General features: G+C 44.7%; 1 protein-coding gene across 1 annotated transcript in view; it reads right to left on the minus strand.

Annotated features, from left to right (window-relative positions):
- Nucleotides 1-13424, minus strand: part of NUAK1 (NUAK family kinase 1) — a 75648-nt gene that overhangs the window by 30255 nt on the left and 31969 nt on the right. Inside the window, exon 2 of the mRNA XM_004053807.5 lies at nucleotides 12791-12911. Coding sequence (XP_004053855.1) covers nucleotides 12791-12911 — 121 coding nt within the window. The remainder of the gene's footprint in view (nucleotides 1-12790; nucleotides 12912-13424) is intronic.

Here is a 13424-nt window from a genome sequence, read left to right on the forward strand (position 1 = left end):
AAACGCTGATGAGTGAGGAGATCCTGGGATTTTAAGCATCCACTGGCCACGTGACAGCCGAATATACTGGACTGTTTTGGAAGAAAGAAGCCTGGAAAGCAGAGAGGATGAGGACGAATTTACAGGATGCCCCAGGAAGGGTCAGTTTTTAAAAAAGGAGAATTTCTTTCTGTAACCTCCAGGGAGGAAGAGTCCTTTGTTGAGTTTTTTGGTTTGTTTGTTTGTTGAGACAGGGTCTTGCTCTGTCACACAGGTGGGAGTGCAGTGGCAAGATCTCAGCTCACTGCAACCTCCGCCTCCCAGGCTTAAGTGATCCTCCTGCCTCAGTCTCCCAAGTAGCTGGGACTACAGGCACGTGCCACCACTCCTGGCTAATCTTTGTAATTTTTTTTTTCTTGGTAGAGACAGGGTTTCGCCATGTTGCCCAGGCTGGTCTCAAACTCCTGAACTCAAGCCATCCGCCCACCTCAGCCTCCCAAAGTGCTGGGATTACAGGCGTGAGCCTCTGCACCCAGCCCATCTGTTGATTTAAAAAAAAAAGGCCTAGGGCCTAGGAGTGGCCCCAAGAGAATTCTCTCCACACCTTTGCCTTCTATCAGGTCCGTCTCCTAGGTGACATCCAGGGTGCTGCCATTTCTTCCACGGCATTGCCTCCCTAAGCAGCAGCATTTTTGTAATTTTCCCAAAATCTCGGACCAAAGTACCTTTCCACTCCTCAAGGGTGCTCTTTTATTAAAGGTCAGTACAATCCTCACAGAAAGTAGCTTATCACTTCAAAAATGAAGGGATCTTTTCTTTGAAAGACTGTCTGCAAACCAGTTGAGTCATTTAGTCAATACAAGATTCATTCTTCAAAACTTTCTTCCCTAGAAGTCAATTTCAAACACCTCATGGGCTCACGGCTTCACTAAATCGTCCTCTGATCTCTTGGATCTGAAAGCCCAGAGCAGTGAGGATGAGAAATTTAAACTGGCATCTCCCTGTCAATAAATCGGTCCGAGTTGATTCAGTGCAGTTCCTGGTTTGCACAACAAAAGACTTTTTTGTTCACTCACTGTCTTTTCTTGAACCAAAACTCTTTCTGGATGTTGGCTGGCACACCCGAAGAAAACCACAGCCAATGAGGCCACCCACTGCCAGAAGTGGACTCCACAGAAGGCAGAAGAAATGGTAAGAAAGTGTAGAAGCCACCTGCAGAAGAGGGGATGCAGAAGCCTTGCCAAGACCCATCCGTGCCTGCTAGGATTAATAGTGCCAGTGGGGCCCAATATCCAATCCTAGGAAGGCAGGGGACGTGGCCAGGATAGAGAGAGAAGTTGTGTGGGAGAGGGGACTTGACAACACCACACTGGACGAGCCACTGGACTCCACCCTCCTTCCACAACCATCCCTGGGGAGCATTTCTAGAAACCAAGCAGGGCCCTAAGGTGGAAACGGACGCTATCAGCCATCACCACAGGCTCATGATACACACTCCATATCACACACAACTCCACAGCCTCCCTGATCATTCCCTCTATTGCTCTGTCTCAGCTTTTGTGTCATACACAACACACACACACCACTCTTTCTCTCTCAAAAAAATTACACTCACTCACACAATCCTGAATGTGAGAAAGCCCCGGCAATTGATCAGAACCTCTCACAACTACCCCCAGAAAGAAGCAAGGGTTCTTGTACTTGATGCCGTGAACTTCTGAAAAAGCATGCTCCCCAATTCTGGCAGTGATGGGGGTAGAAATACCTCTGTGAAGACAGCCTTAGTCTTCCACCCCCTGGAAACCCCGGCAGAGGGCTTTGGCACAGGGATTCATCTCACCGTCACCACCTCACCAAGGTGGAAAGGCCAGGCCCGTGGTCCTCACACCTCTGGCTCCAGCCACTTCCCAGTTCGGTGACCTTGGCAAGTTACTTAGCCTTTCCGTGCCTGCAGGCTCTTCCTCTGCTAAAATGAAGCCTCTACCTTACGTCTCACTGTGAATATTAGCACGGCACACAGCAGCAAGTGTAAGCAGAAGTGTTAGCTGTTCCGATTCAGCAGCAAAGGGGAACTAAGGAAGACATCAACTCCAGAATTATGGGTATGCACTGGCAGAGTCCACACCCAAGGCTGCATTTGAGCCCTTGAGGTATGTGTGTGATGGGTTGGAGGTGGAGGAATGGCAGAAATAGTGAATGAACACTTAAAGACATCAGAGGATTCGAGTGACCCCCAGTAAAAGCTGAGGTGAAGGCAAGCCTAGCTCTCTTTCATTCTTTTGGTCCCTAGGGCTGTTCCAAGCATGGGTGTCAATCTCTGAGCCATACCTACCAGAGGCACCTGCTGTCAGAAGTCATGGTGGGGAGCACAATCAAAAAAATTCCCAGACTCGGCAGGTTAAAAGTTACAGTTCATCTAATCTGACCCCCCTTTCAATATCCAAATCCCCGCTGTTGTACATGGCCATTGTGGAGGCCCCTCTTCTGTGCTCTGCGAGCCTTCCCAAATGCATGCTGGTGACTGCCTGCGCAAATTAAGAAAGCTATCCCAGTTCATTCCGAAAGACCCCATAGTAAAGGGCAATAGAGTCTTTTTTTTTCCTTTAAAAATTAGTGTCAAGTATAAGTGTCATTATTTAAGGCACTAGAAAATATTGAATTCCAGGAAACCCAGGAGGGTGAGGCAGGACAGCCTGGGAGTAGCGTTAGTTTGTAGCTGTTTTGTTTCTGATCTCCAGCCTCTAGAAAAATGACTTGGGTGTAATCAAAAGAAAACAATGAAAATAATAACTTGAAGGTCAAATAGCTAACTTAATAGGAAACTCATTAGAAACGTGGCTGGACAGGCTCACAGCTGAAGCACTCGTTCACACGATTACACGTGAAGAGAACTCTCGGGTGCTGTGTTACAAATAAGGGCGAGTCCTCAGTTTGGATCCAGTCTGCAGGGACTTCATGTGGAACGTGTGAATCTGGCTGCAGAGGGAGTGTGTTAAAATGCTCAACTATTTGCCATGGGTTCAAAGGAGTAAACACAAGCATAATACACTACTTTGCCAAGTTCAACAAACTGTTTCACGGGGCTCTGAGTCTCTGATGAGGGCAGCAACCCAACAGCTAAGTAAGTAAACCCAAGCCCGAAGGTATCACTCACTGCTCACTGGTGACCGCTGCCAGACACACGTTCTTCCCTGGAATTCACTGATGACAAACGATCAGACCAAGACAAGTTTCCAGAGCAGGGCTCGTTTTCTCTTTGTTGCAGGATTAAGCCTGTATTTCTCAGCCTGGTCAATTAAACTGGAATCTTTGGGGGTGAGACCCAGGCATCAGCATTTTTTACAAACTCCTCATGAGATTTTAATGTGCCTCCATCATTCAGAATCACTGATAGGCAAGCTGGCCTCAATCTTCTCTTCTCCAATCTCCCGACAGAAGTTTCTACTCCAGCCAGAAAGGACATCTCACTGATCCCTAGACATCACATCAGGAACAATCAATTCCATTTCTTGAGCATGGCCCTGGCACGGTGCTTAGCAATTTTATGCATTAGCTCATTTAATCCTACATTATCCATAAAGCAGCTAGCTACTGGCCCCAATTTATAGACAAGGAAACAGCCTCAGAGAGCTTAGTCACTAGCCCAGGGTCACACTGCAGTAACTGGCAGTGCAATTGGCTCACTCAAATCTCAGCCTACGTGGATGACAAATTTATACTCTTGCCCTACTATTAGGTTCGTGCAAAACTGATTGTGGTTTTCACCATTACTTTAATGAATGGTACCTGAAACAAAAGTGCTAATAGAATAGTACCTGGAACAAAAGTGCTCAATACATTTTCGTAAAACACACGAATGATTCAATGACTAAATAAGCAAATGAATGAATGAGAATAGTGGATAATGTTAAGGATCATTGATCTTGTTAGATCAGTTCAGCCATTCCCCGCCTTCAAAAGAACCTAAATCAGGACCTGCTTGCAAATCTTCCTGCCTGAGAACCCTGGAGTAGCACAGTTGTGTCTGAGAAGAGAAACATAAACTGTTTGTAGATATTTCCAAGTAACTGATGCTAGAAATACAGCCCTGCTTTTGTTTCTAAGGAAACCAGAATCAATTATTTGGAAGGTTTTGCTTCTAACCTTCTACGCAGGGGTTTTTCTAGTACAGTGGGGTTGTCAAATTTGGGTGTACATCAGAGACACGTGGAGAGCTAATGATTACTCTGGGCGCTGTAACCCACCCCCAGAGTTTCCAATTCAGCAGGTCTGGGGCTACCCTTTGAGAACTGCTGCTCAAATGCATTATTAAGCAGTTTACCAGGGGCCTGCCATTCTCAAGAGGTGATTTTCCAGGGGCACAGGATGGAGCAGCAACACTTTCTGATTCCAGGACCTCTGCTGGGTTCTGCGGAAACATCTTACACAAGCCCCACTGCCCCTGGCCACGAGCTGGGGGTCGTGTACAATAAGGAATACAGGCTTTTCCACAGCCCCTGTCTCTCGATTTCTCTTCTGCTTCTCTGGATTTTTAGAGCAGTGATTTTCGCCAAGGGTGGTATCTCCTCCCAGAGAGACCTATCCAAATCTCAGGGAGCACAGGTAGCTTGCAAAAGCATATTGTAGTGCAATTTCTCTAGTAAGATGAGAGGAGCTTTTAACTGATAGTGCACTCATCCAAAGTGTCTTCATGGTGGGAATTCAGAGAATATTTGAGAATACAGACTTATTATAACTTATCTTCTCGTGGGCAGCATGCTTAAGGCTCACAGGGTGGGGGCATCAGATTCAAAAGCTTATCAAAGGACGTGTTTGTCTATCTCGTTTCTTTTCAAGTTGGAGAAACACTTCCAACGGATGAGAGATCACAGTTAACAAATGCCAAAGAGGCTTCCTACTTTGTCCCAGAAAGCCAGGATCACCCTTACCTAAAACAGGAGAAGTGATGAAAGGGTTGGCCAGTTCCAGAGTATCACAATGCAAAGAACCCATAAAGAGATGCAATCTTGCATGGCCAAGAGGAGAGATTTCCAGAAACCAAAACCAAGGGTGTCAAAGGGAAGTCACAGGCCGAATCTCCCCCACCCCTCCACCCACCTTTTCAGTTTTATATGCCGGACTGTTACCAGATGGGATGCTAAAGATGTTTGTTCTCAGTGGTTTTGCAGATCGGGTCTCCTAGGCTTTCAAAGGGGAAGTGGGGGTGAGACAGTGCGCCTTTGATGTTTGAACTTCGGTCCTGAAATCAGAACCTCAGGCAAAAACTGTTTTTATCTCTTCCATCCTAGGCAACCCAGTTGAAAGCTCCAGTGGGCACTTCCTTTTCAGCTTTTTTTTCCATATTGTCAATTACCTCCCTGCTGAGAGAATGGAATTCCTTTGACTGGAAACAGGGGTCCCTCTTTGAGATGGTGCCAGAGATTTCTTTCTTTTCTCTTGATTAGGCTCTCCTTAGTATCACACACTGAAAAGTGTACGTCTATCCTCTTTTATTTACTTAGCATTAGAAGCCAGTTACATTTGTATTTACACAGAGTTGACAAATTTGAGGGTTAATCACCTTCACCCATGGGTCAATAGGAGAGTTAACCCCAGGGTTTGGTTCAAGAAAGACACATTTGAAAGGAATTATTTTTGAGATTTGGTGAACAGCAGCATCGCTTCAGTGAAGTCACAGATTTTATGGGCCTGGGGGTATAGTGATTATATAAAAATCAAATTTTCATGGTGTTCTGCAGTTTAGAAAACATTTGACCTATGAATTTAACAGATTTGAACCCCAACCTTCTTCCTTGGATGCTGGCAGAAGTATTTTCTAAAATGCCTACAAAGCTAGGATTGAATGCTGTCAGATATGTAAGACAGTAACCTCTATGAAGACTGGGAATTCTCCATATCACAGGGTCAAGAACAATACTTCCCTCCAATTAGGGGTCTCTGCAGACCACCAAATGACCTGGTTAGTATCGGGAGCACCGAGTTCTGAGTGTTGCTGCCTGGGTTCACCTCTCGGATCCACCACTTATTAGTTGGTAACCTTAGAAAATGGACTTTGCCTCTAAAGCTGAATTTTCCTTACCATAAAATAGGGATCTTAACATTTCATATTTCCCAGATATAAGGGTTAAGTGAGATAGTACATGCACACCTCCTAGCCCAAGGTAAACACTCAATAACTCCTAGCTATTATTAGTACTATTTTATTTTATTTATTTTTGTGAGATGGGGTCTCACTCTGTCACCCAGGCTGGAGTGCAGTGGCACAAACTTGGCTCATTGCAACCTCCACCTTCCGGGTTCAAGTGATTCTCCCACCTTAGCCTCCTGAGTAGCTGGGACCACAGGCATGCACCATCACGTCCAGCTAATTTTTTGTATTTTTGGTAGAGACGGGGTTTCACCATGTTGCCCAAGCTGGTCTCGAACTTTTGAGCTCAAGTGAGGCCAGAGGATCTACCAGAAATACCTCACTTGAGCTCAAGAGTTCGAGACCAGCCTGGGCAACATCATGAAACCCCATCTCTACCAACATGACCTCCCAGAGTGCTGGGATTACAGGTGTGAGCCGCCACACCCAGCCCTAGTATTATTTTAAAGGTGTAAATCAAAAAATGCTACTTCCTCCTTTTAGCAGTTTCCCACCATTCCTGATAGAGAATCCACACTCCTTCCTCTGGCCAGTGTGGTCCAGATCTAGCCCTCTCCACCTCCTTCTCCTACTACCCTTCTCCTCACCCCTGCCAACCCCCCAGATCCTTTGTCCCTTCTACCCATACAAGCGCCTTCTCTCCTCTGAGCATTTGCGCATGCTGTTCCCTTTGTATGGAATTCCCAGGACTCTGAAGTGTTTAGTCTCCGCTTCATTCAGGTCTTCACTCAATAACCACTTACCCAAAAGTCCTCCAGCTCAAGGCTCATCCGAAAGGGACCGCCTGGTCTGTTCACTTTGTTGACTCTCTGTCTCCTCTCTTTAACGGCAGCTCCAAGAGGGACAGGAGCTTGCTTTGTTGGCCCTTGTATTCCTAGTGCCTAGAATAGGGCCTGGCACATAGTAAGCACTTTATTAGCATTTTTGTTAATGAATAAATCGCTTTTTCTCTAGAACTAGTATTTCAATATCACCGGTTAGTACAGCTCAAGATGATGGCTTCCTTTCATTAAAACCCACACTTTCTAAACATACGGGGTTAGGCACATCATTGCATTGTCATGTTGCTATTGTTGTTTTGTTGATGTTGTTGTTGTTGCTGTCACTATGTGTGTGTGCATTTGGCTCTTTATTTTAATCATAAAGATCTTTGCTAAAGAAGACATTGGCAAGTTCTTTAACAGCTTCTACTCATTTGGCTAGTATCCAAATAGCCACTTCGGTGCCTTAGCATCAATTTCTTTCTAAGCAAATTAATGCATTTCTGCACCGAGCTAAGGCTCTTAATTGGCCTGTCGACCAACCGGCTTCCAGAGAGAAGGTTCCCCTCTCATTCTGTGAGTAGCAGGGAGACCAGCAGATGGGCTCACAGACTGCGGTCCCACCACCACTGCTGCCACACTCCTTGCACCCACCACGCCCCCAGGTTGCAGCAGGGGCAGGGAGGGGCAGGATGGAAAAGGCCAGGCTGAGGTGGCCTGCAGAGCCAGCAAGAGAAGACACAGGATCAGAAATACGGATGAGGCACGACAGAGCAAGAAAACAAAGGGGACCAGGAGACCCATATGTCAGGGTCACCACGTAGCCGTGACCCCCAGTGTGATGAGCTGAACTGCATCCCCGCAAAAACTCAGGCGTTGAAGCCGTAACACCAAGTACTTCAGAATGTGACCCTATTTGGAGACAGGGTCTTTACGGAGATAAGTTAAAATGAGGTCCTTAGCACAGGCCCTAATCCAGTATGACTGGTGTTCTCATGAGAAGAGGAAATTTGGACACAGACACATGTGGTGGGAAGAGGTATGAAGACACAGTTAAAAGTCGGTCATCTATAAGCCAAGGAGAGAGGCCTCGAACAGATCCTTCCCTCACCAACCTCAGACCAGAATTGTGAGAAAATATATTTCTGTTGCTTAAGTCACCAGTCTATGGTATTTTCTTATGACAGCCCTAACAAACTAATACATCCAGCAAGTCATTAAACATTCTAGAGCCTCAGTTTCCACAACTGCAAAATGGGAATCCCTGGCCTGCCCACCTCACAGGTTTGCTGTGGGGATAAAAGGAGACCAGATGTGGGAGACCTTTGTAAACTATGAAGAGTTCTACAGATGGCAGGATGTCTAACTTCACGTTCAGCGCTGGATCTTTGGGTCCCGCTGGGCAGGAAAGCAGATAAAGTCATGGGATCCTGGGACTGTGGTTCCCAGTGAGAGGTGTAGGAGCTGGAATACAGCCTTGGCAATCTCCTGCTCCCAACCCCCAGGGAAGGGAGGGGAGCTGCCCTCCTCCACAGTTATTTAGTGGATGTGGGAGAAACAGAACTTGCGTGGGAGAAGGGAAAGGGAACAGAACAGAAACTGGAGAGCTCTAAGAAATTAAAAGAAAGAAAAAGGACACATGTAAGACCCCGAGAGTTTTCTGGATAAAAACAACACCTTTTATTTGCATGATACCCTGTAGGTCGCAAAACACTTGGAGGCACTGGATTCTCGTTAACCTACTTGAGGTCAGGAATGCCTCTGAGAGTCTGACGAAAGCTACGTACCCTCTCTCAGAAAAAAGTAACTCATGCACACAACACATAAAACATTATATAGCAGCGCTGTCCGGCAGAACTTTCTATGAGGATGAAAATGTTCTGCAGCTATGCTGTCCCATATGGTAGCCACTAGCCTCCTGTGGCTACTGAGCACATGAAATGTGGCTAGTGTGACTGGGGAACTGAATTTTAAATTATTTTGTTTTAATTATTTTCCATTTAAATATCCACCTGTGGCTAGTGGCTTCTGTGTTGGACAGCATAGTTACATACTATTCCAAGGGATTCACAGATCCCTGCAGCTCATCCATGAAATACCTTGTCAATGGACCCCACGTTATGAACTATTTGTGATGATTACAGTGTCATCATAATAATTATCTTTTTTGAGCTTACCAGATACATGTATCATGCCATTTAATCCTGCTGAAAACCCCATGACAGAGCTAGAATGGTCATCCCCATTTTATAGATGTGATTACTGAAGCACCGAGAAGCCTGCCATCTTACCCCAAGTGCTGTGCCTAGGTCACAGTGGAGGACTGGAGGCTGAAGCTCAAGACCTCCTGATGTGAGACCTCAAGTCTTCCTTAACTCCCTAAAACCTGTCCTAAGGGTTTCACCAACTGAAGCCCCAGCTCCCTCCTGAGGCCTTGATAGAAATTATTTCTAGTAACCTAAAGACCTTCCTCACACTGCTATGCATCTTTAAAGTGACAAGCAAGAGCTTTGAGGGCTTCTCTTCTCCTTAAAGCCCCCAGCCCAGTCTCTACTGAGGCCAACTTCACGTTGGTAACTAAATATTCTTCCATTAAGGTTTGTCTCTGATCTTCTCTCTGCCAGGGGGATGGTTTCCTGTTCTCCATTCATCCTGTCTGATTCCCAAGGCCACAGAGGGCATGGTGCTGGTGAAGAAGTCAGGTTTCTCCATGTGGGACGCCAGCAACCACAGACTGCCTCTCAAATAAAGAACCTGGAACCTTCATGCTGGGAATGCACTCTCTTTCCCTTCCTGATAAAGAAGGCTCCTGCTCTGGGCCAAGAAATCCCAAAACACAATAGTGTTCACAGGGCACAGGACCATATGGGTCCACACCCTACAGGTCAATCCTTCACCATGGCCTACGGAGCTTAACGAAACTCACTTCCACATTGTGTCTTTGTCTCTACTCACTTCCAACTTCTAGAAATTCCCCTCATTCACTGGACATATTCAGATTTTATCTTATCAGCCTGGAATTCTATTTTCCACAATTCTTCCCCCATCAAAAAATTCCTTCAAGGCCCAGCCCAAATGCCATACATCTCCATGAAAACTTCCAATCCCCAAGCTTCCAGAACACGGTCGCAGAATATACTGCTTACATGCCTACTAATATGGTTTGGCTGTCTCCCCACCCAAATCTCATCTTGAATTGTAGTTCCCATAATCCCTACATGTTGTGGGAGGGACCCAGTGGGAGGTAATTTAATCATGGGGACAGTTACCCTCATGCTGTTCTCATGATAGTGAGTGAGTTCTCACAAGATCTGACGATTCTATAAGGGGCTTTTCCCCCTTTTACTCGGCGCTTATCCTTCCTCTGTCCATGTGAAGAAGGAATGTTTGCTTCCCCTTCCACCATGATTGTAAGTTTCCTGAGGCCTCCTCAGCCTTGCAGAACTGTGAGTCAATTAAATCTCTTTCCTTTATAAATTACCACTCTTGGGCAGTTCCTTATAGCAGCGTGAGAACAAACTACATCTACATAGCACTCTTTCCATACTGCCTTGTATTGCTTCTTTTTTTTTTTTTTTTTTTAAGACAGAGTCTCACTTGGTTGCCCAGGCTGGAAAGCAATGGCACAATCTTGGCTCACTGCAACCTCTACCTCCTAGGTTCAAGCTATTCTCCTGCCTCAGCCTTCCAAATAGCTGGGATTACAGGCACATGCCACCACACCCAGGTAATTTTTGTATTTTTAGGAGAGATGGGGTTTCACCATGTTGGCCGGGCTGGTCTCAAACTCCTGACCTCAAGTGATCCTCTTGCCTCGGCCTCTCAAAGTGCTGGGATTACAGGCGTGAGCCATCGTGTCCGGCCTGTATTGCTTCTTGAGTGTGGGATCTATGTTGCTTCTTGAGTGTGGGATCCATATCACATTCAGCTTTCAAATTTCTAACTTCACTGAACAGAGTGCTTAACACGAAGTAGACACTCCACTCAGTAGACTAGTGGTTCTCAAATTTGTTGAAACACAGATTGCTGAGCCCCACCCAGAGAGTTTCAGATTCAGCCGGTCCTGGGTGAAGCCTGAGAATCTGCATTTCTAATAATCTCAAGTGACGCTCATGCCACTAGCCTAGGCACTTGGAGAAGCACTGTAAGAGGTGTTTGTGATGTAAATAAAAGATGGAATGGGTAAAAATTTCCCTTAAAAATCCTATCACCAAGGGCTCCAAAAATGAGCCTTCAAACGACCAGGATAAAAGAAATATATTACCAACATTTACTTCTAGATAAGAGGCAAAAATAGAAGCGCACAAAAAAAGAATGGCAAAAAAAGATCAGGGAACCAGTTGAAAAACGAAAACCATCAGAAAAACTTTAGGGACACCACTGGTTGGTTTCCTTTTAGCCCAACCTGATAACTTCTTATAATCTGACCACGAATTAAAAATAAGTTCATTTTTCTTTTTTTTTTTTTTAAACAGAGTCTCACTCTGTCACCCAGGCTGGAATGCAGTGGCACGATCTCAGCTCACTGCAACCTCTGTCTCCCTAGCTCAAGTGATTCACATGCCTCAGCCTCCTGAGTAGCTGGGACTACAGGCATGCGCCACCACACCTGACTACTTTTTGTATTTTTAGTAGAGATGGGTTTCACCATGTTGGCCAGGCTGGTCTCGAACTCCTGACTTCAAGCCACCTGCCCGCCTCAGCCTCCCAGGGTGCCAGTATCACAGGCATAAGCCACGGCACCCGGCAATAAGTTCATTTTTCAGCCACATATTTTTAAATATTCTAGGGAAACACTCTGACTCAGTAAAACCAAAATTGGGAAATTTTCATAAGAAAATAATCAGAAATGAATGTCAAAATGATGCACAAGGAGAGTTGTGAAGCCTTGTTTATAATAACCAGAAATTTGGAACAACTTAAATGTTTGGCAAAAGAAATTATATTCAATAAATTATGGTATGTCCATAAACAGAATGCTATAAAACCTTTTCAAATGTCCTTACAGGGGAATATTTATTGATACAGAAAAGATGCATGAGACAACAAATGAAAAAAGAATCAAGCTAAAAATTAGTTTAAATAGCATGATCTAACTCGACAAAAACCACAAATAGATACAGAGAAATAGATAAAAATAGAGATATGGATAGAGAGCTATTTATCAAATTGGGAGTTAGAACAGAAATTATTTTTTAATTTTAACATTTCTAGTTCAATCATTTCTACAATAAACACATACTGCTGTGTAATTTATTTACAGGGTCTTAAAACATAAATGATAGTCTGTGGGCGGTTTATTCTCTCCATTTCTTCTCATGAAGGACCAAGGAGTTGAACTGAAGCCTGAGCGTCTGTATAAGCTTTTCCCCATGCTGCTTTTTTTTGCAAACACCAACACAATTTAGGCTCCATTTATAAGGCATCTGGTGCACCAACCCTCTTTCTTGGTGCTTACTGGACCTGCTCAGGGTTAATTTCTAACTCAAAGAACCTAACTTGGAATAACTCCGTACCACCAGCAAAGCGACTGGCTTTGGGGAATGACATTTACAATGTATCCACTGTTATTTGGTCACCCAGCAAACTGTCATTTTTCAGAAACCAGGGCTGTCTCACAGACTGGCTTTCAATAAGGTGGTTTGCTTAGCAACTGCCAAGGAATTAAGAAGACAGAATAAGGCATCCGCCAGAGATATTTTATGACCAAAATGAGCTGCACTCATGTGTCTGGTTGTGTTCAAGGTAACCAAGTAAGAGATAACACCCGACTATTTTTGCATCATGAGGAAAAATACTTGGCTTCTGCCCAGAAGGGCAATTATCTCAAAGTCTTGGCAGGCCCCATGGTATGAGAAATGGTAACTGATACGGGGGTAAAAAAAAAAAAAAAATCACTGACCTTCATAAATACTGATGATATGAGGATGGTTGAGAGATGACATGATCTCAATCTCTCGTCTGATGTGAACCATGTCTTGTTCATCCTTAATTTTGTCCTTACGAATGGATTTTATAGCAACCTATAAAGTCAGGAAATGAAATGTTATTCAGAGAACTAAACAGATGCAAATCAGCCATTGGGGGAGTTTGGAAAATAAATACAGATGTTACTTGTTGGCAGAACCGACAATAACCAAAACAAAGCTTGGAAATGCCCCCTTGTCATGTCTTTCATACACAGCAAAAACACCCTTCTCCCGGCAACAGAAAACATCAGGTTTGACAGCCTGGGATTTGTGATGGTGGTTTTGTTTTTGTTTTTGTTTTGTTTTGTTTTTGTTTTTTCGTAAAGCAGAGGCTGCTTAACATGGCCAGAGTCATTTACTCGAAGAATCCTGATGCTTTGAAAAAAGAAAAAAAGGCAAGTTCAGTTTACAGGGTATTGATGATTAAACATGGTTAGGTGAAATTGGTACCACTCAGTTCCACCGTGCAGCTGCCACAGCAGTGGCTATAAAAAATCATTACTGCCTGGCCAACCTCGAGGCCAGCTCTGCCTCAAGCCTCAGCTTTTAAGACTCCAGGCTATGCTG

This window comes from Gorilla gorilla, chromosome 10, assembly GCF_029281585.2.
Source record: "Gorilla gorilla gorilla isolate KB3781 chromosome 10, NHGRI_mGorGor1-v2.1_pri, whole genome shotgun sequence".
NCBI classification, from domain to species: domain Eukaryota; kingdom Metazoa; phylum Chordata; class Mammalia; order Primates; family Hominidae; genus Gorilla; species Gorilla gorilla.